The 23,073-nt window shown below is 39.8% G+C and overlaps 1 protein-coding gene across 1 annotated transcript in view; it reads left to right on the top strand.

Moving 5' to 3' along the window:
- Positions 1–21,276, top strand: part of TMCC3 (transmembrane and coiled-coil domain family 3) — a 58,198-nt gene extending 36,922 nt beyond the window's left edge. The window contains exons 2-4 of the mRNA XM_029079328.2: positions 11,148–12,043; positions 16,390–16,525; positions 19,854–21,276. Of these exons, the coding sequence (XP_028935161.1) occupies positions 11,148–12,043; positions 16,390–16,525; positions 19,854–20,156 (1,335 nt within the window). The 3' untranslated portion in view covers positions 20,157–21,276. The remainder of the gene's footprint in view (positions 1–11,147; positions 12,044–16,389; positions 16,526–19,853) is intronic.
- The last annotated feature ends 1,797 nt before the right edge of the window (positions 21,277–23,073 follow it).

Here is a 23,073-nt window from a genome sequence, read left to right as displayed (position 1 = left end):
CTTCAGCCCCACTGCATTTAGGTATGTATCTGTAATTCATATTAATGTCTATACCTCCCTCTAGACTGTAAGCTTGTTGTAAGCTTGTCTACCAACTCTGTTTTATTCTCACATGCACTTTGTAGAGTGCTGTGCACACAGTAAGCACTCATTAAATATGATTAATAAAGTTTTATTAAGTTTAATAAAAACATTCCTAATCTTTTATTAATTCTTATATTTCAAAATTGTAAGTTGTATATCATGTTACAGTTTTAGATGCTTGTCATACTTGATACATGAAACCCTGTCAATGCTAGTGATCAGTAGATTTGACTGTGCATTTTAATATTTGCAATATCCTTCCTATTTGGGAAAATTTCAAGTCAATTTACTAAGTACTGATGTTTTTCAATACATTAAGAAAAGGTTTGATTGCGAAGTTACTCTATAAAAGGAATTTGCAATTTGTTAAGGGTAGCAATCCCCAAATGAGAAGCAATGTGATGTAGTGGATAGAGCACAGGGCTGGGAGTCTGAAGAACCCTGGGTTCTAATTCTGCTTCCATCACTAGTCTGTTGTGTGATCATGGACAAGTCACTTCTCTGTGCTTCAGTGACTTCATCTGCAAAATGCAGAATAAGACTGAGCCTCACGTGAGACATGGTCTGTGTCCAAGCTAATTAGCTTGAATCTACCCCAGTGCTATGTACCTAGCACATAGTAAGGCCTTAACAAATACTTTTTAAAAAAAGGAGTAAAGGAAGGTACTTCATACAGTGCTCAGATTAAATCTATAATCCTAAATGTTGCCTCTGCTAAAGACAACCCTTTAAAAACCTAGTTGAAACCATTAAGATTTCCCTTAGGACTCAATTTTATATTAAACTGTGTTCCTTCAAGTAAAAGACCAGTGCTTAATCCTATGGGCTCCTGTGAGGATTTAATGATCTCATACTTACTAGAAAGGATTTTGTAGAGAGGGTTAATGGACTGGTAATGATAAAAAAATTAAATCCTCTGTTTACCTACAGGCCTGGTAGTGACAGCAGTCCATTCTCCAAAATTGCTACATTTAATTAAGGTTAATTACCAACCTGGAAAATAAGTGGTTTGTTTATTATTGTATTCCTAAGAGAGGGTGGTTCCTGAAATTCATGACAGAAGCGGTAGAGTTTTATGAAACAAGTATTGTAGCAATCTATGTTATAGAATGAACATGTCTTTTTAGAAGCATTGGTGGAAATCACATGAGAGAATGGTTTTAGTTAACTTGAAGGTGGAGTTGAGGATAATATCATGTTTGCTGGCCTCAGGGAGGAGTCGGATGGTGATGACAACTGTAATGGGAAAGTTACTAGAGGATTTGGTGGGAATCAATCAGTCAATCATATTTATTGAGTGCTTACTATGTGCTGAGCACCGTACTAAGTGCAGTGCAACAGAATTAGCAGATGCGTTCCCTGTCCATAATGACCTTACAAACTGGAGGATATAAGGTGTTTGGTTTTGTACATATTGAGCTTCAGGTGTCCACAGGAAATCCTTGTAGAGGTGGCTTGGAGTCGGTCAGTCTGTCATATTTATTGAGCATTTACTGTTTGCAGAACACTTTATTAAGCACTTGGGAGATTACAATATAGCAATAAACAGACGGTGAGAGCTCAGTCAGCAAGATAGATTTGGTAGTCAACTGCATAGAGCTGGTGGTTCAAACTATGGAGTGGATGAACTCCTTGAAGAAGTGTATATAGGGAGAAGAGAAGGGGACCCTTTGTGCACTTAGCTAAGGGGCTCCAGAGAGATGTGTGTTTGAAGAATGTTTCCTAATTCTTTCATTGCATTTTAATCAGGTATATTAGTGAAAGCAGGTGTTAGAGCTAAACAATGTAATTGTCATCATGAAAATATTTTAAATTTATTTTAATAATGATGGTGGTATTTAAGTGCCTACTGTGTGCCAGGCATTGTACTCAGCACTGGGTTCGATACAAGCATATTGGGTTGGGCACAGTCCTGACCCTAATTCCCATGTGACACCAGGGTACCATAATTGCCATCTCAATGAAAAATTAGTTAATTAAATGTCAAGTGTTTAAAGCACATTTTCACTTGAATTATGTATTTTTAGTTGCTAATTAAGTCATCTGCTGAACCCTTCAGCGTGACTATTTTATTTTTCTTTTAGCAAGGGATAGAAATATTGATTTTGGGGGGGCAGGAGAAGTTTAAGTTTCTTTGGCAGTCTTTTTGCAAAAACATAGTTTATAATCTATGAATGAGACCAGGGTGGTTTCCAGGTTGGCAGAACCTATTATGTTAATTCTCAGGCTACTTTTTTGTCCTCCAGTTTTCTCTTTTCCACTCCTTTCCCTAGCACCCCCACCCCCCATTTCACCAGTAAATATAGTTATCAAAACCAGCAACAAACCATTTTGTAAATTTTTACTGTCCTCTCTTTTTTAAATCTGTGTTTGGACAAGCACTCCCTTTCATGTAATTTCTGTTGTTGCACTGTAGTACAAACTCAGGTGAGGGATCTTGTCATTTTGTATTAAATAAATAGTCATCACTTATGCTCCTGGAGACATGCAAAAGTGAGTAGGACACTTTTTTTATGAAAATGGGAATGGGACAATATCTCTAATTCACAGAATTGGGATAGGATGTTTCATAATTTCCAAAAACTCAAGCTTAGATTGGTTTTGGCACCCTTTTGGGTGAGGTAATATTATTCAAGAGCACAAGACACTGGTCACAGATAAAGCACAAGGGAGTGGACAATCTGGTCAGGGTCATGAAAACAGCCGGATATAGCCCCAGCTGCTTTGCCTGTCTTGTTGTAAAGGCACCCAGCTGATTTAGGGTAGGCAATACAGGGGTTAGGCACACTGCTGTTCTTAGCAGATGACAGGATTCCTTGATGATGATAGAAATGCTAAGGCCTTGAAGAAAACCTTTGTTATTTTGATATCTTGATTCATCTTGGCCTGAATTGAAATGGAGTAGTAGCTCAGCTAATAATAATAATTGTGGTATTTGTTAAGCGCTTACTATGTTCTAGGCACTGTACTTAGCTCTGGGGTAGATATAAAATGACTGAGTTGGACACTGTCCCTGTCCCAAATGGGGCTCACAGTCTTAATCTCCATTTTACAGATGAGGTAACTGAGGTAGAAAAAAGTAAAGTGACTTGGCCAAGGTCACACAGCAGACAGGTTGAGAAGGTGGGATTAGAACCTAGGTCATTCTGAATCCCCGGCTTGTGCTGTAACCATTAGGCCATGCATGCTGCTTGATTTTCTTGTGAACATCTAACAAAAGTGAAAAGAGCTTTGGCAATTTACATGTAAGCAGAAATTGCCAGTACTTGTTTCATTTTGGACTTGCATCTAATACTATATTTTGGATTGACAGAAACTAAAAGGGCTATGTATTCATTATTAGTATTTTTTGAGCTCTATGTGCAGAACACTGTACTAAGTGCTTGAGAAAATACAATATAACAGAGTTGGTAGGTGTAATCTCCCTGCCCAGTAGGAGCATACAGTCTCCAAGGGGTGACAGGCAATAGTAGATTAGGGGGAGGGAAAAAAGCAGAGCATAAGAATATAGATATAAATATTTTGGGACTGGGGTGAGTGTCAAAGTGTTTTGAGGAGTCATGTTACAGAACCATCAAACTTAAAATGGAAGTGTTTTAGTTAAGTCGTGTTGCAAAAAAATTATGTAATTCTGATCCAGAATGGCAAAGTAGAGAATCAATCAGATTTATTTAATAAAAAAGATTTAAAATCAAAATGGATATATGCATATTAATATCTTGGATGGAGTGGCCCAGAAGTTTCTCTTCACTCCTCCCAGGGATCCATGAGGATTTTGTTTTTTAATTTGGGTTTGAAAGGATGGATTTTTGAAAGCATTATTTCTGAATCTGTTCACTGTGTTTCAGAAAGAGTAATTAGATTAATTTGAATGTTTCTGAAGTTCAAAAAGGAATAGTGAGAAATGAAATTTGGGTGGTTGGAGTAACATACAAATTATATATATAATATGATGAGTTCGTTACTGATCTAGAACACCTTAATTGAAGTTTTCATTTAAAAGGAAAAATTTTACTAAGTGAAATCCTTCTAAACAAATGCAATATTTTTAAGTTGGTAAAGAATAGACTATACTAGATAAAAAACATATTTGAGTCCTCATCTCCAACTCTTCCCTCTATAGCCTTATCATTCATGAATGCATCCAAACTATTTTTACATTTTCTGCCTCCATAGCATCTTGGAATATTGATTATATATATTTACAACCCAGAGTGTAAAAGACTGCTTCATTCATTCAGTCATATTTATTGAGGGCTTACTGTGTGCAGAGCACTTATACTAAGCACTTGGAATGTACAATTCAGCAACAGATAGAGACACTCCCTGCCCAACAACAGGCTAACAGTCTAAAAGATTGCGTCCTTGAAACTGTCTTGAATTAAATGGTTATTTTCCATTATAATGTCCACGCTAGTATAGCCATATTACAAAAGTTGCAAGAGTGCTCGTTTGAGAAAAGAAGGTTGTTTATTTTGCATTGAGGTTTGCATTGATAATTTGTGCAGTCTTTTTCCAGTATTGTTTCAAGGTTTTTTTTTCCTCTCAGACCTATCCTCAGTTAATCATATAGACCAAAATCATTCACTAAATTGTAAACTTCTTGAAGACAGGGATTATGTCTACCAATTCTGTTGTATTGTACCCTTCAAAGCAGTACTACTTTGCCCTGCACCTAGTAAACACTAAATACAATTGATAGATTGCATGATGGATCACCAAAAACACCCCTTCAAACATTCTATTAAATTATATAGTACAAAAACCTCTTAAAATATTAACTCATAAAGCTCATTTTGGACCTTGTGTACTAAGAGAAAAAAAACTCCAAGGGATGTTTGGCATATTTGTAGATGAAAAAAGTGTTATGTCTTTGTTTCCTTCTTGCCTCTAACAGTTGATGGCAGGCCAGTAGTAGAGATTTACTGTGTTTTATAGGTTGAAAGAAGTTACTAGGAAGAATGAACCAAAATCTTGGTGAATTGTATTGGCAACGCTTTATGGGGAAGAGATAGAAACGGAAAGCTAGAACTGCCAAACCTTGACCCAGTGAAGTCGCAGCAGTTTGTTCCTACATATGCTACATACATTTTAAGGGCAGGGGCTTTGGAAGTCCATTCATGAAGAATTATTTGTCATCAGGAATATGAGTTTTTGTGGGCCATGCCACTAGCAGTTTCTTAACTCTGTATTCCTCCTCTGGGTAACATCTCTGAATGAAAATTAATTACAGTGCTGCCACCTTTAGTTTTCTAGCTAACTGTACATCAGTTCTCTCAGTTGTGAAATAGCAATATTTCTCCAATTTGAAGTGGATTTTGTGGGGAGTATAGTGTGTTCTCATTCAGTTTGGACCGGGGGTGGGGTTTGGGTGTTAAATTTGCATTTCAGGATTATGTACATGAAGAGTATAAAAATATTGTAAACATAAACATGCATTCCTGGAAATCTGAACAATTTGTTCTGAACACACTAGTAATACTTTCTGACTGGCATTTTATTGAGGTGTGCCAATGTGGGACATTGTTCTTTGAATCTTGACTCATGCAAAGGTGACTCAGAATTGTTTTAGGAAGTTTGTCTTGTACTTGAGTTTTTCCTGTGGAGATGATGCAAAACTATGTGATGACTTTGGAGGTAGCCTTCCTGAGAAGAAAGCATTTCTGGAAGCCGGGAATCCTACACCACAGTGAATTATCTTTTTTGATTAGTTTCAAGATTAGGATCAGATTTTACCATTATACCTTACTTCCACACCTTTTGTTGTTAAAGCATAAGTTATTCAGCACCAGATCTGCACTTGATACTGAAAAGAATTTTTGTTGGTTTTTTCTCTTCATATTCCCTCCAGTCTTGTAAACTCATTGTGGGCAGGAGATGTGTTTACCAACTTTGTTGTATTGTACTCTCCCAAGCACTTAGTACAATGCTTTGCACACAGTAAGTCCTCAATAAATTCAATTGATTGATTCCTATAATCTGGTATATCCTGGAAGAATATTGTTAATTATGAAATTCTCAACCACCAATCACTTAAGTACTCATCCCCCCTCCTCAGCCCTTATGTATATGTCATTTAATTTGAATTTTTCCCCCTACCTGTAATTTATTTTAGTGTCTGTCTTCTCTGCTGAATTATAAACTCTTTAAGGTCAGGGATCATGTCTACTATATTATACTCTTCTAAGCACTTAGTATAGTGCTCTGCACATGGTAAGCCCTCAAAAAATACTATTGATTGATTAATTAAAATCTCTTCTAGCCAACCTTCCACTGGAGGAACAGTTTCCTTTCTCTGACTGTCTGCTTTCTGGTGAAATTGATCAGTAGTATTTACTGAGCACCTACTGTGTGGAAAGCATTGTACTGGAATGTGTTTGGGAGAGTACAATATAGAGGACAGTCTACCTAATGTCTTAGGGCATTAAAGAGCTCATTGAGTAGGAAGCAGGAGGAGAGAAGCAAGTGACATGGAAAATCTACTTTACTGGGTAACCAGTCCCTGAAAATTTAAAAGTAGATTTCCTATCTATTGCATTTTTTCCCCAGTGATGATGCATATTACTGGAGTAAATCAAGCGATCCTTTGAGAAACAGGATTTTACAATTGTAATGGTTGTGTTAGCACCCCATGGAAACCATGAATTGCAGTTAGCACTATTAAAGTTATTTACATTATTCGCTTTAATATTAAGATAGTCAGCAAGTCCTGTGCAAACTAAATTAGAGCAGGTGATTGTTTCATTAGTTTTTATTGAGTAGCTACTGTGAATCGAGCACTGTACTAGGCTTTTGGGAATACACAAAATCTCTGTCTCAAGGAGCTTAAATATTAATGCATTTTATAAATCAATTAAATTATAACTTTATTATTTATTAATACCGACTATAATTTATTAGTCCACTGTAAATTCATTCACAGTTAATCTGTAGTAATGTCTGTCTCCCCCTCTAGGCTGTAAACTCATTGTATGCAGGAAATATGTATATTATATTGATGCTTGTACTCTCCAAAGTGCTTAGTCCAGTGCCCTGCACACAGTAGGCACTCAATGAATATGATTGATTAATAAATTATATTATATATAATACATGTAGAAATAAGTTACATTAATGTCCGTTTCTGCCTCTGGAGTGTAAGCTCACTGTGGGCAGGGAATGTATCTACCAACTCCTTTATATTGTTCTCTCCCAAGTGCTTAGCATAATGCTCTGCACACAGTAAGCACTCTGTAAATACCATTGACTGATTGAATGATGCCTTGTTGTTCTTATACTGTGGGGTGTGAGGTTCCCATAGGGCTCAAAATTTATACATAAATTTCAGTTGACATGGTCATTATATTTGCTGGGCTTGAACCAATATTGTTTGGCCAACTGAGATAAGTAACTTCTGGATACTTTAGTTGTTGCAACTGTGATCAGCTATCTTTAGCATTGGGGAAGCCTCTTTTCATAATATTGAACACAGAAAAGGTCTCCTGGTCTGGCCCCTGTCTTCAGCTATGTGAGTGGAGATGAGATGGTGGTCTGCTCTGTTTTCAAATATCTCCTGAGATGGTGAGCCCACAACCTGTCTTGGAGATCTGTTTCTGAGTTTGTTCACCATTACATCAAAGTTCTTTGTTACAACTCTGCTTCATGCTGCAATCTAAGCCCAATTATTTTAGTGTAAAGTATTTTAGAGATGGAAGTAATGGTCAACCTCTTCCTTGAAATAACTCTGGCCGCCTTGGTTGTTAATGATCCTGAAATAAACAGTCCCGTGTCTTTTCATGATTTTTTCCTTTTTTATTATTTCAGTCTTTGTTTATATTTCTATTGCCAACCTCTTCTCTTCCCTCATCAAAGTAAATTGTGATTCCTTTGGTAGTGGGGACTCTGTCACTTAAATTCTGTGCCTCAATTTCACATATGTCAAATGGAGATTAAGTACCTGTTCTCTTTCTTTCATAGACTGTGAACCCTATATGGAACACAGACTGTGTCTGATCTGATTATCTTGTGTCTACCCCAGCAGTAAGCACAGTGCTTGGGACATACACATTTCACAATTATTATCCTTGAATTTTTTTGTCTGCTCTTACCTGAATGAATGGAGAAATGGGAATAAGTAGCAAAAGGATTTGGAAATCTAAACTTGTTTTTAACTATGACTCCAATCCGACTCCACTATGTTTGCTACATATTCAGTCAGTTATTCAAGAGCTCATATCTGTTTCTTATCCATTCACCAGATACAGCACTAAACCTCTGTCAGTAAAGGTCAGACATCCAGACCCAGGATCCTGCCCACATAAGGGTTAAATTCAGATGTACTAGGATGGAAAAAAATGATATTGCACGGTTTGAAATGAATGAATAAACTCAGGTAAAAGGAAAGATGCAAATTGGAGGCACAAGGTAGCTGTATCAGTAGTATAAGAAAAGGATATGAGGAACAGGAAATCCAGGACACCTAATATCATGATGCCAAGTTTCAAAAGGCATCTAGCCAAAAGTGTTGGGAGAACAGGCAGACATGGGGTTTTTAACATTTAAAGCATGAGTGGCTAGTGTCTTTTGAACAACAGGAGAAACTGACAGGTAGAAATATTATATGGCAAAATAGAAACACAGAGTTCTTTAGCAGGAGAGTGGGAAGATGGGTTTGAAGTGATGAAAAGATCTTAAGGGAAATGGCAGAAAGGTCATCTGGGTTACGGTGTCAAGTTTTTGTATTGTAAAATATATAAATATAGTATTGTTTATGCACCTCAATCTGTGACCTTTGGACATTTGATATTTGCCCCACTCCCAACTCCTCAGCACTTATATGCATATCTTTATACATTATAAATTACCTATTCATATTAAGGTCTGTCTCCCGCTCATCTGTAAGCTCGTGGGCAGGGAATGTGTCTGCTAATTCTGTTGCATTATACTCTCCCAAGCATTTAGTACAGTTTTCTGCACATACGTGCTCAATAAATCAGATGCATTTTTTGGACTAAGTTTTAAAATAACTAAATAATAATGTTGGTATTTGTTAAGCGCTTACTATGTGCAGAGCACTGTTCTAAGCGCTGTGGTAGATAGACGGTAATCAGGTTGTCCCACGTGAGGCTCACAGTTAATCCCCATTTTACAAATGAGGTAACTGAGGCACAGATAAATTAAGTGACTTGCCCACAGTCACACAGCTGACAAGTGGCAGAGCTGGGAGTCGAACCCATGACCTCTGACTCCGAAGCCCAGGCACTTTCCACTGAGCCACCCTGCTTCCCAAACTAAAGAGTTCTCAGTCCGTGCTCTCAGGGCAGATGATTAAGGTTCTCTTGACTGACCTTTCTGCTAATTCTTGCTTGCCTATTACCAATTCTGACTGCTGTTTGTTGACTTTCTTGTTCACCTGCCATCTGCCCTGGTAGCTGTTGGTTGACTCTGTTTCATCATGACCTCCCCCTGGGGAACCAGGTGCTCTAGGGCCTGAGGAACAAGGTTGCCTGCTGTTTTCTAGGGTGTGTGTCTGTAGGGCTCTACCAAGCATTGGTAATCTAGGAGCTTCAGAGAGTTGGGCTCAGCTGCCCATTAGGGGTCTCAGGTGACACAGAGAGAGTGCTTATGACTTCGTGGGTAGGTCCCTGGAGCTCTCAGGATTGGTGACATCATTTGGCAAGGACCAGGGACAGTTGTTAGAGAAAGAAGTATGCCTGTATGATATGCAGGTAAGGTCTGGGGTCTTTAGAGAGCCAGGCCACTGACCTATGCACTCCCAGCATTCTCTTCACCACTCTTCCTGATGCCCATCTCCCCAAGGACTTAACTCAGGTAGGGAAGAATGCTAGAGAGTATGGCTCTATGAAATCCTTATATTTTATACCATAGGAGCTTGCAATGCCTGAGGGGCCAAAGGGTCTTTGACCACCAAAACTCATTACCCCTGTTCTTTGTAATTTTAATTGGGCAAAAACATTTAACATTTTTAGCACTAAAATTTGATTACCACTGAATAATTCTGCTTCATGTGGGTACTATTTAATCAGGGTAATACCTTGATTACTCTTTTATGCTAATGAAATATATTTCCATGGTTCATAACCCAGCAATGGAGTAGTCTGTACAAGATGATTTTTTTGTCTTACACTATAGTCGTGTTCCTTCTGTGACTGTTTTGAGACCTACTTTATTGCTTCTAGGAACTGTGGTATCCCAAAGGAAATACATCAAATTTGGTATGTTTTGGGGGATCACCATTTAAAAAAATGATATATACATCAGATTGCCAATGTACATTCATACTTGGCAAATTTTAAGAGAAGAGTTAGTATTAGAACACTCCTCAAAAGACATGGAATTTTTCCATTCTGAAATGTTCCCTCTGAGCTAGAACTTCTGGGGTTTTTATATGTGTGCAGGAATAATAATGAGTCCATTATCTTATAATGAAAAGTCCTTTGGTTTTTTCATCTGTATTTTTGTTGCCAAATACCCGGGTCAACTACCTCAATTATCATAATTAATCTAACTTCATTGTATTCCCTCATCACAGGGTTCCTTGTGACAATTGGTCTTCTGTCAATGGCTGCAGCTGCATGAATTTCACTTGCTGGCTCTGTGTTGGATTCTGTTTAAACAGTAATGCAATGTGCAATCTCTGACCTGGTACAATATATGAAGGCCCTTGGAATAGTCAAAGCTAACTGGATAACTTTTCCATTGTGCTGTTATCTTCCTTAGTGACCTTTAATAGTTATTGGATCATCAGGAAGTTGGTGTCTGATGTAAGCTCTTTGTGGGCAGGGAATGTGTTTGTTATCTTGTACTCTCCCAAGTGCTTAGTACAGTGCTTTGTGCACAGTAAGCACTCAATAAATACAATTGATTTTAGGCCTTGCAATTTAATCATTCAATACCTGCAAGCAGGTGTCTCACAATATCCAGTGGTGAAGCTGAAACTCAAATTCGAGTTTACTGGTAGGGTGCTTCCGTCTTTCACAGCATGGAGCTAGGAAAATTAATCTCTGGAGGAATGAAAAGTTTCAAAAACATGTTTGGTCAATTCGAATCTCAATCTCTTTCAGATCGAACGGCATGACATGAATACCTTAAGCCTGCCCCTCAACATTCGCCGTGGGGGATCAGATACCAACCTCAACTTCGACGTGCCCGATGGCATCCTCGACTTTCATAAAGTGAAACTCACGGCAGACAGCTTGAGGCAAAAAATTCTGAAGGTGACCGAGCAGATCAAAATTGAGCAAACATGCCGTGATGGCAATGTGGCAGAATACCTGAAGCTGGTGAACAGTGCCGACAAACAGCAGGCTGGGCGCATCAAGCAAGTCTTTGAGAAGAAGAACCAGAAGTCGGCTCATTCCATCGCCCAGCTGCAAAAGAAACTTGAACAGTATCACAGAAAGCTCAAGGAGATTGAACAGAATGGATCATCCAAAAGCTCCAAGGACATTTCCAAAGATCCTCTGAAGGATGCCCATGGCAAATCCCGAACTTCTGGCTCGGGTCTGGAAAGTGGCAAATCAGGGATGCCCGGTGTGTCCCTGACCCCGCCCGTGTTTGTTTTCAGTAAGTCTCGAGAGTTTGCCAACCTGATCCGCAACAAGTTTGGCAGTGCAGACAACATCGCTCACTTGAAAAACTCCCTGGATGAATTTCGGCCCGAGTCCAGCTCCAGAACCTATGGAGGCAGCGCTACCATTGTGGCAAAGCCAAAGTACGGCAGCGACGACGAGTGCTCCAGCGCAACTTCTGGCTCAGCAGATAGTAATGGGAACCAGTCCTTTGGGGCAGGAGGGACTGGAACGCTGGACAGTCAAGGGAAGCTTACGATGATCTTGGAAGAGCTGAGAGAGATAAAGGAGACGCAGGCCCAATTGGCCGAGGACATCGAAGCACTCAAAGTCCAGTTTAAAAGAGAATATGGTTTTATTTCTCAGACCTTGCAAGAGGAACGATACAGGTATTTCCTTTCTGTCGTCCTGCTTTATTGGGATTGTGCCAATAAATCAATTTTATTTATTGAACTTTTACTTGTGCAGAGCACTGTGTACTAAGTGCTTGGTAGAATACAGACAAGGACCTTACAATCTAGTCAGGGAGACACACAAAATTTAATTACAAATAGGGGGAAGCAACCAGACTTCAGATATATGTATGAGTGCTATGGGGTGAAGGGAGGGTGAGAGGGAAGTATATCAAGGGCTTAGGTGATGCTAAAGTGTAGGTAAAGATGGGAGTAGGGTTGGGAGTTGAGGGCACATAAATTGATTCAATTGTGTGAATTCATAGGTGCTTTTTTAAATTAGAGGGTTTTTTGGTAGTGATAGTTGTTAAGTGCTTACTATGAACCAGGTACTGTACTAATGCCAGAAGAAATTCAAGATAATCAGGTTTGACACAGTCTCTGTTCCACAGTGAGCTCACAATCCTAGGAGGGAGTTAGACTTATGTTATCTTTATTTGAAGAAAAATATAGGTGGACATATATTTTTCTCAGCATGGCCTGCTGGAAAGATCCTGGCCCTGGGAGTCAGATGGACCTAGGTTCTAATTTGGGCTCTGCCACTTGTCTGCTATGGGACCTTGGGCAAATCACTTAATTTCTCTGTGCCTCAGTGACTTCATCTGAAAAATGGGGATTAAGACTGTAAGCCCCATTTGGGACAGAGGCAGTGTCCAACCTGATTAGTTTATGTCTACTTCAGCACTTAGAACAGTGCTTGACACATTGTAAGCATTTAACAAATACCATTATTATTAATATAGTCAGTTCTCCTATAATATGGGGGTTACGTTCTTGAAAAGACACACATTATAGTTTGTGGGTCTCGACTGATGCTCTGGACAAGAACACAGCTGTTTCTTCTACAGCATATTGTGGTCTTTCTAGATAGATTCACATTAATGGAAGAACATTTCCTAATTCCAAAATAGCATTTGATTCAAAATGCATAGTGAAGGCAATGTCTTATGGGAGAACTGACCGATTCTTTTGGCTATACTCAGCTCTACCACAGGACAATATTTCAAAATCCAGTAAATCAAGCTAATTTTCATGAGCAGACTTTGATAAGCTTGATTCGATTTATTTTGGCAAATCATGTGAAAATATAATGTTTGCTGCTTTTTTTAGGCTCAGAAAATGCCATTTTATTGGAACATCAATCAGTACTATCTAAAGTCCAATTGCAAATCAGTGCTTTATCTCAGATATTGAAAAAAATATTTTAGATTAGGTGAACGAACATTCTGCAAACCACAGAATTGGCTGCAGTGCAGTTAAGGCCAAAGAGCAAAGTCAAAGTTGGGCAACAGTAACATTCTGGTGGAGGAATTCCTATATATTTTAACTCCTCTAATGAACAGCAGGCAGGTAGATGGGAGTAAACCCAACCACAGGTGCCAAAGGGATGACCCACAGATCTACATCTCTGCCCCTGTCCTCTCCACCTCCCTTCAGGCTCGCATCGCCTCCTGCCTCCAAGACATCTCTACCTGGATGTCTGCCCACCACCGAAAACTCAACATGACCCAAACTGGGTTCCTCATCTTCCCTCCCAAGCCCTATCCTCTCCCTGACTTCCCTATCACTGTGGATGGTACGACCATCCTTCCCATCTCTCAGGCCCGCAACCTCGGTGTCATCTTTGACTCGGCTCTCTCATTCACCTCATACATCCGATCTGTCACCAAAACATGCCGGTCTCACCTTTATAATATCGCCAAGATCCGCCCTTTCCTCTCCACCCAAATGGCTATCTTACTGTTACAGGCTCTCGTAATATCCCGGCAGATTATTGTGTCAGCCTGCTCTCTGATCTCCCTTCCTCCTCTCTCTCCCTGCTCCAGTCTATTCTTCACTCCACTGCCAGGCTCATCTTCCTGCAGAAACACTCTGGGCATGTCGCTCCCCTTCTTAAAAACCTCCAGTGGTTGCCTATCGACCTCCGCACAAAACAAAAACTTCTCACTCTAGGCTTCCAGGCTGTCCATCACCTTGCCCCCTCCTACCTCTCCTCCCTTCTCTCTTTCCACTACCCACCCCGCACGCTCCGCTCCTCTGCCACCCACCTCCTCACCGTCCCCCGTTCTCGCCTATCCCGCCGTCGACCCCTGGGCCACGTCCTCCCGCGGTCCCGGAACGCCCTCCCTCCTCACCTCCACTAAACTAATTCTCTTCCCCTCTTCAAAACCCTACTTAAAGCTCACCTCCTCCAAGAGGCCTTCCCAGACTGAGCTCCCCTTTTCCCTCTGCTCCCTCTACCCCCCTTCACCTCTCTGCAGCTAAACCCTCTTTTCCCCCCATTTTCCTCTGCTCCGCCCCCTCTCCCTTCCCATCCCCTCAGCACCGTACTCGTCCGTTCAACTGTATATATTTTCATTACCCTATTTATTTTGTTAATGAGATGTACATCGCCCTGATTCTATTTGTTATTGTTTTAATGAGATGTTCACCCCCTTGATTCTATTTATTGCTATTGTTCTTGTCTGTCCGTATCCCCCAATTAGACTGTAAGCCCGTCAAAGGTCAGGGACTGTCTCTATCTGTTACCGATTTGTACATTCCAAGCGCTTAGTACAGTGCTCTGCACATAGTAAGCACTCAATAAATATGAATGAATGAATGAATGAATGAATGAATGAATGAATGAATGAATGGAGCTTTTGTCATATGGAAAAGTGCATTGGGTCACGCTTCTGTTCAGACTAACTTTGGCAAATGAACAAGGACTGTTCTACCTTCATTTCTTCCAGAGTACATTTCTATTTTGTGATGCTCTCCCATTAAAAAGTTGAAAGAGTATTAAGAGAATTTTGGAAGAGGTTGAAAATGAGTCTAATGGCAGCTCGATTTGAATGAAAATTGTAGCATGGGGAAAAGTGGCAAATGTCGACAGGCACTAGTTGTAGATTGGCTCCATCTTTGGAATGGAGGTGACCTGAGGAGGTTACATAGATAGAGTTGAAGGAAGAGCACTTAGCACACATCCAGAGCCTAGCATGGGGTAAACACTTAATGTCATCAGCACATGTGAAGTGTTCAAAATAGATCATAAATAGAGGAAATCCTCCAGCAAGGTGAATTTGGGGGAGTATTTAAATTAGACTATCAAATGGGAAATTGGCACATGCAGAAAGCAGTAAAAAGCCAAGAATGACAGATGAGTCTTAATGTGAGCGGGTGTAATATAATGTAGATAGTGAAAACTAATGTGAATTTTAACTACATAGGCAAGATATCAAAGAGTTATTATGAACTGTTGCCTTGATTCACATCAATGTGCGGCAGCAGCCACAGAGACCAGAAAATGCTGGTGATTAAAACAACAAAAGCAAAGGTGTGTCACTGTGTAAAACATTCCTATTTGTGGAAGGGCATAGTGAACCAGAGAAGGTACTGAAAAGGACCATTGGAATAGAATTGCTTCTGTATGAAAATAGAAAAGATTAGGCCTTTTCAAGATAGAAAAACTGTCAATCAATCAATAGTATTTACTGGGTGCTCCAAATGCTGGAGTTTGCCCACAGTGAGCTTACAGTCTGGAGGGAGTGACAGACATTTAAAATAAATTACAGGTAGGGGAAATGGTAGAATATAAGGCCATGTACATAAGTGCTGTAGGGAGGTGAGTAGTGCTTCAGGGGTACAAACCTTAAGTGCATTAGGCAATGCGGGGGGGAGGGTGAATGGTGTTGAGGAAATGAGGGGTTAGTCAGAGAAAGCTTCTTGGAGATGTGATTTTAGTTAAGGCTTTGAAGATGGAGAGAGTGGTGGTCTGTCAATAAGTCTTGCTATTAATGGTGTCAGTTTTGTCTTTGATTAAAAGAATGATGAGTGTCACAAACGGAAGCAAATATAGGGCCTGTCACTGCTATTTAGCCTAATAATTTTAAATTAAAATTAAAAGTTCTCATTGTACGGTAAGCCATCAGTTATCCAGCTCAGGAGACCCAGAAACTAAGGGAAAATGAAAAAAATAGTCTTGCGGTTTAGGGTGGAAGTTTTTCATCTTGGACATCCCACTGCTTCTACTGCCCCAGTGTTGTGCTGAAACCAAGAAGTTTCCAGCCTTTTCCATGTGCGCTCAAGGCTTTGAAAGGGGCTGCAGCCCCTTTCATTACTGCACAGTTCCCACTCAGCGTCTTGACTTCTGCGGCAAAGGCCGGAATCCACTTGTCTCCAGTGGGCTTCCACCCCTCTGCCACTTACCGCCAAGGGCGAACCTGTGTTTCCCATTGTTTTAAAATGTGCTGTAAAATGGCATGAAAACGGTTTATTCATATTCCTTTTCTCTTTCTGGAAAGGTACGAACGACTAGAAGATCAGCTTCATGATCTGACAGATCTTCATCAGCACGAGACTGCTAACTTGAAGCAGGAACTGGCCAGCATAGAGGAGAAGGTGGCCTATCAGGCCTATGAAAGGGCCCAGGATGTCCAGGTACTGAGGTGGTCTGCCCGTGCCTTGGGGAACAATTTGGAATGGATGTGGGTGATTTTTTTTTCCTGATCAGATGCTGTGTAAGATTTTGTGGTTTCAGGTTTTAGGGCCAGAGTTCATCTTGCTGAGAACAGTTTCCTCTGAGCCCTAGAGGGATGGGGGAAGTTGGGAATGACAGAGTGTTTTTTCTTTTCTCATTACATTCTCTTAGTCCCATGACCATTGCCTTGGAGGAAGAAATTCACCAGATTTATAGGCGTCTCTGAAGAACCCCAACCCTCTGCTGATTCTGATAAAATTGTTCTTTTGGGCCCTGAGGGTGTGTTTCTTTTTGCAGTTACTCCAGTTGACTGAATTGCTTGTACAGAAGGAGGCAGCTGGAAATGCCAGCTTTCTGGCATTCTTCATCCAACTACATAGCCCAGAAGGGATTTGGTTCATTCAGTCATATTTATTGAGCGCCTGCGGAGTGCAGAGCACTTTACTAAGCAGTTGCGAGAGTACAATACACCAATAAACATTTCCTGCTCACAAGCTTACATTCTAGAGGTTCCAGGAGCTAATCCTATCCACCCCTGATGTCCAGCTCAACCAGCCCCAAACATTTCCTTACTAGCCATGTTAGAAATGTTTTGATTCTATTGGCCATGTAGACTTAATTATATGGTATTGAATTTGGGATATGGGTTTGTGTTTTGTCTTTTTTTGTTCTCTTCTTAAACTAGACAGTCATATGATATCAAGTTAATGTATTTTTAAAAAGCAGGGTGGTTAATGAAAGTATTAATGGGGAAACGTCTGGCGAATTAACTTCATTTTTTTTTAAATTTCACTGTTAGCATGGAAAGTATAGGAAAATTGTCATGTGTCTTATTTTATGGTACACTCAGTTCTCCTGTAACACAGGTATTATATTTATGATAAATTCCACATTAAGCAAAAACTCAAACTTTAGTTAGCGTTACTTAAACTGTAAGCTCCATGTGGGACAAGGGACTGTGTCCGACCTGATCAATATATTATCTATCCCAGTTCTTACAGCAAAGCTTGACTCATTGTAAGTGCTTAATAAATACCATAATCTCTTCAATCTTGTATTTCCTCCTGCCTTCAGGACATCTATACTTGGATGTTCTGCCAACACCTCAAACTTAGGTGCAAAACAGAACTACTCATCTTTCCACCCAAACCCCATCTCCCCTTGACTTTCCCATCACTGTAGACAGCACCATCATCCTCCCTCTCTTAAGCCCATAACTCTGGCATTATCCTCAACTCATTCTCTCATTCAGCCCACATATTCAGTCTGTCACCAAATACTGACAGTTCTAACTTCACAGCATCGCTAAAATGCTTCCCTTTGCTCCATCCAAACAGCTACCACGTTGATTCAAGCACTTATGCTATCCTGCCTGGACTACTGCATCAGCCTCCTTGCTGACCTCCTTGCCATCTATTTCTCCCACTTCACTCCGTATTTCACTCTGCTGCCTGGATCATTTTTCTACAAAAACACTCAAATCGTGTTTCCCCACTCTTGAATCTCCTTCAGTGGTTGCCCACCCTCCTTCTCATCAAACAGAACCTCCTTACCATTTGTTTTAAATTACTCAACCACCTTACCCCCTCCTATTTTAACTCATTTCCTTCTACAACCCAGAACTTCAGTCCTCTATCACCAACCAACTCACCCTACCTCATCTCAGACCCTTCACTGTGTCCTGCCTCTGGCCGGAAATCTGTCCCCCCTTCATATCCAACAGATGATCACTCTCTCCACCTTAAAAGCCTTATTAAAATCACAGTCTTTCCAAGAGGGCTTTCCCAACTAAGCTGTCACTTCCCCTACTCCCTCTCCCTTGTCCGTCATCCTTGCACTTGGATTTGCCCCCTTAACTTACCCAACCTCAGTCCCACAACACTTATGTACATAATTTACTTGAAAGTCTGTTTCCCCCTTTAGACTGTAAACCCCTTGTGAACTGGGAAAATGTCTACCAACTTTTACGTTATACTCTCCCAAATGCTTAGTAGTGTTCTGCACACAGTAAGCACTGAATAAATAGGGTTTGGGTACTATCAATCAATTGTATTTATTGGTATAACTAGTACCGTGCTAACGTTGGCAATAATTCTGTTCAGCATTGCATGTTTCCTATCCCATTAAATGAATATTGTCAAAATAACATATTTTAGTACTAGCGGTATTTGTTGAATTCCTGCCGCATGCTGGGACACTGTCCTATGTCCCGGAAGTGCTGAGGGTGAGTAAAAGTAGGCAAATAAGTGCTAGAGAAGGTTGCAGGGTTTATTGATTTGGGTTGCTAGGAATTAATTGGGAGAGGCATGGTGGAGGAGGTGGGCTTTCATGAGGCTGTTGAATATGGGGAGTCAAATTTCCAGGTTGGGGTGAACAGTGTGAGTGAGGTACAGAAGCAGGAGAGATGAGTGAGATACTGTGTTGTCTTCAAAATGCAGTGATAAGATGTGTTATGGAAGAATTGAGTTTACAGATGGGAGACTCTTGTCTTCAGGGATCCAGCTAAAGCTTCTTTCAACTACCAACAGTTCATTAATCCCTTATTAAAACTATGTTTTCTGTTAGTTGCTGCATTTGTGAGACTTTTCCTCATCTTGAGCTTCAATGCTTTATTTGAAATAATTTCATTGTTAGTATTCCTGAATTCCACTCTTAATAAATACTGGAGTTATTGTCACAAATCTTTGAAATTGTAACCCACCTGAGCTACCCCATTAAAATAGGTTGATGAACTTTAACAAAGTATTGAACTTTTACTCATATCATAATTACAATCCTGAAGATCAATGTATTCCTAAATTCTGTCAATCAATGAAAGGAATTTGAGTGCTTACTGTGTGCAAAGCCCTGTACTAAGCATTTGAAAGAGTATAGTCCAGTAAAAATACAGCCTTCAAAGTACATGATAAATTGAGTATTGTCATACCCATTACCCTATTAAATGTGAAGAAGTTTAAACTTTGTTGTTAGTATTATAAAGCCAATAAAGGTTACCATGGTGACAGTGTCTTATTCGTTGGCCCTGTGGAATGTTTAGTAGAAAAGTCTAATGAAATTTGGCCCTGTGGTCTTATTCCAATTCGATAAAACATGACTCTGTGTAATTGGTCTGAAGATATTGAATTTATTTTTAATTCCTTCAGAAGAAGCCTTGATAGTTTGTACAGGAGATCACTGTGGACTACAACTTTCCCTCTGCTGCTGCTGCATACATAAGTATGTGCCAGCCTATGTGAGGACATTTGAACTTAGTGATTTCTGATTCCTGTTTCTTGTTTTTGTCAATAGGAAGCCTTGGAATCTTGCCAGACTCGAATTTCTAAACTGGAGCTTCATCAGCAAGAACAACAAGCATTGCAGACAGATACTGTTAATGCCAAAGTCCTCCTGGGGAAATGTATAAATGTAATCCTGGCCTTTATGACTGTCATTTTAGTATGTGTCTCAACAATTGCAAAATTTGTAGCACCTATGATGAAGAGTCGTTTCCATATTATTGGCACTTTTTTTGCAGTCACACTGCTTGCTATATTTTGTAAAAACTGGGATCATATTATATGTGCCATAGAAAGAATAATAATACCCAGATGAATCCACAAGTTTATCTTCAAATTCTTGTCCTTTTTTTTAAGATACATAACATGCTAATAACTAGATTCTTCAATTAGCTGATGTTCAGACTGGATGAAGGAAGATACGAAAAAGGATGTAAATAATTAAAATTCACTTATTTGATGTGGCAGTTGCCTATTTAATCATTGTATGTAGTTGTCAAACTCTTGTGAAACGTTTTCCTCATCTTTTGCTGCCTTAATCTGACCAGATTTCCACTCTGTAAAACCAGCACAACAGAGGGAGAGTTTTCTGGTGACCCCAGGACACAGCTGTTGTTAGAACAAGAAATATGAATTTTAAAACTTGTGGTCATGTACAGTTCCCCAGAACAGCAACAATACAGGTCTCCCTTACTTTACAAGGGTTCTTTGCATTATCGGTTTTGTTTACAGTGGTTATTTTATACCAGAAATTCACAGTAATTGGAGGTGGTTTAAAAATGTGTGTGCGTCCTGGGTCTCATCTGTCCTCAGGCTACTTAAAATATAGTTCACTGTTTGTGCCTTGAAATGCAGGGGTTTTTTTGTTCCTGGTGTTCAACATGGAACATTGTACTGTCTCAGTTAGTTCCTTCTTATTTGTTGTTTAGCTATCTCTTTTCTGTTTAGAGAAATGAGAATTTAGTATCTTCCCCAATTTTTTTTGCCTTTTTTAGATTTCAAGGATCTGATGCATACAGCATAACTGTATAAACTCCGTTTTTATCATTTGCATGTCAGTTTATGATTTTCCCCCCCAGGGCATCTTGAACCTGCCACTACTTTGGAAATGTTTCCTTTCCCACACTCCCCTGGAGCCAGCACAGAGGAATCAAGAAGGATATTTGAGTATCTAAAATAAACCCAGTTATAAGTACCATTCATCATATTTTTGTAATCCAAAGAGCCTGGAACCTAAATACCCTGTAAATTCAACTGGGTTTGCTATTCAATGATTTTCTTTGCAATGCCTTCGAACATAACCCCTGTATATAACAAGGGAGACCTGTATAGCATTACTGGGTAAAGCACAAGGACAGGAAATTTCAAAGCATTTGTTCCTGTGGGAACACCCTAATACTGAAACCCTAATAATAATGGAATTATTTCTTCTTGCATTTGTACACTACCTTTGGCTTGGTCGTAAACAGCTAGCTATCTCTTTTCTATTAAGATGTGCAAAATGTCTGCCTGGAACACAAACGGACTGTGCATTTTATAGAGAGGTAATTTTGAAGCTGGTACTGGGATCCTATAAGCACACTTGCTAATGTGGTGATCCACTTAGATGTGGAAAAAAAAGATTTAAAAACACATGCTTCAGGCACACCCTTGTGGAAAAATCTTAAAATTGGATTCTTTAAGAGAATAGAGTACTGCCTTGTGGCCTGAACCTACTCTTTTCGTCATGGTTCATAGTAGAAGGTTAAAATCAGCACAAATTTGGTGGAATATTTAATGAGTGAGATGCAGGAGTGTGGTGGGAGGAAACAATTTGAGTGGTGTAGTTCAGATTAGGGATTGCTAAAATTACATGAAGGAGACAAAAGTCACTTTTTAAATACAGGGTCTTAAAGCCGAATGACCTATATTCCCTTTTAATGGAAATATAGTTTTAAGATGTATTATTTCCTGTTCTCCTGAAATGAAGACATTCTAAGAGGTTTACATTTTTAATCCATTTAGATTATGTACTTCTTTACCCTGAGCTTGCCTTGAAAATATTTTTCTGTTTAGATAAGACAAAGGAGCAAAAGTCCTTAAATGGAAAATTGCCACTTTCCACATTCCTCCAAAACAGCCTCCCACAGTTACTCAAGGGGTGCGTATGTGTTTTAACTTTAATATCCTGAGCTGTTGAAACTAATACATTCTGTCCAGACAGCATTGTTTTTAATTGCTTGGATTTTAATTAAGTGCAGTAGTTGGCCAAAAAAACAATGCTTTTGTAGACATTCTAAAATATGAAGGCTGCTTGTTTGGATGGGTTACTGAAATTAGATAAACCAGCTACTTGGCAAGTGGTTGCAGGGATTAAAAGATTGGGTTTTGCTGTATATCAGGCATGAATGGGTTTTCCTACAAATAAAAAAAACACAACATTTCCAAGAAAGCGTTTGGTCTTCAAAGTCTTTGAACCAGGAAACCATGAATATGAGGAAAAAGCCTAGTCCCTTCCTGGAGCCTGGCTGCTCTCCCAACACGAGTATGAGGCTGGCAGTCTACATCCCGGAACATGTTCTCGAGTCATAGCAATTCACTAAGGTATGTGCTAGGAAAAAAGATTCACTAAACTATGTGCTAGGAAAAAAGACCCCAAATCTTTGCCCTCCTGAGGTGTTAGATGGGAGCCTGAACGGTCTGCCTAGCTTCGTGGTGATCAGTGCCACCAGCACCAACTTTAAGGTAAGAGCTGAAATGGCCGCAGTGAACACCGGCATCCTCTTTAGTTTCCAGGCTGTTGTCCTCTCTGAATTACCCCAGGTCCAAGGCTGGGGCTATTCCAAGGGATAAATTGAAAAAAAAATTCACTAATTTCTAAGACCTTTTTCAGCAGTGGACCACAGTGTACTCATACTCCTGTGAGAAGAAATAAGGAAAGAAGTATGAAATGGAAGGTGGTAAAATTAATCAAAATTTAAGGGAAACTCAAATATCTGTGGTATTTGAAGGAGCACTGTGGCCTAGTGGACAGAGCACGGGCCTGGGAGTCAGAAAGACCTGGGTTCTAAGTCTGACTCCACCACTAGCTTGCTGTGTGACCTTGGGCAAATCACTTAGCTTCTATGCCTCAGTTCCCTCAACTGTAAAATGGGGATTAAGACTGTGAGCCCCATGTGGGACAAGGACTGTGTCCAACCTGATTAGCTTGTATCTACCACAATGTTGAGAACAGTGATTGACACATAGTAAGC

This window comes from Ornithorhynchus anatinus, chromosome 14, assembly GCF_004115215.2.
Source record: "Ornithorhynchus anatinus isolate Pmale09 chromosome 14, mOrnAna1.pri.v4, whole genome shotgun sequence".
Lineage (NCBI taxonomy): Eukaryota > Metazoa > Chordata > Mammalia > Monotremata > Ornithorhynchidae > Ornithorhynchus > Ornithorhynchus anatinus.
This window is presented reverse-complemented; position numbering and strand designations above follow the sequence as displayed.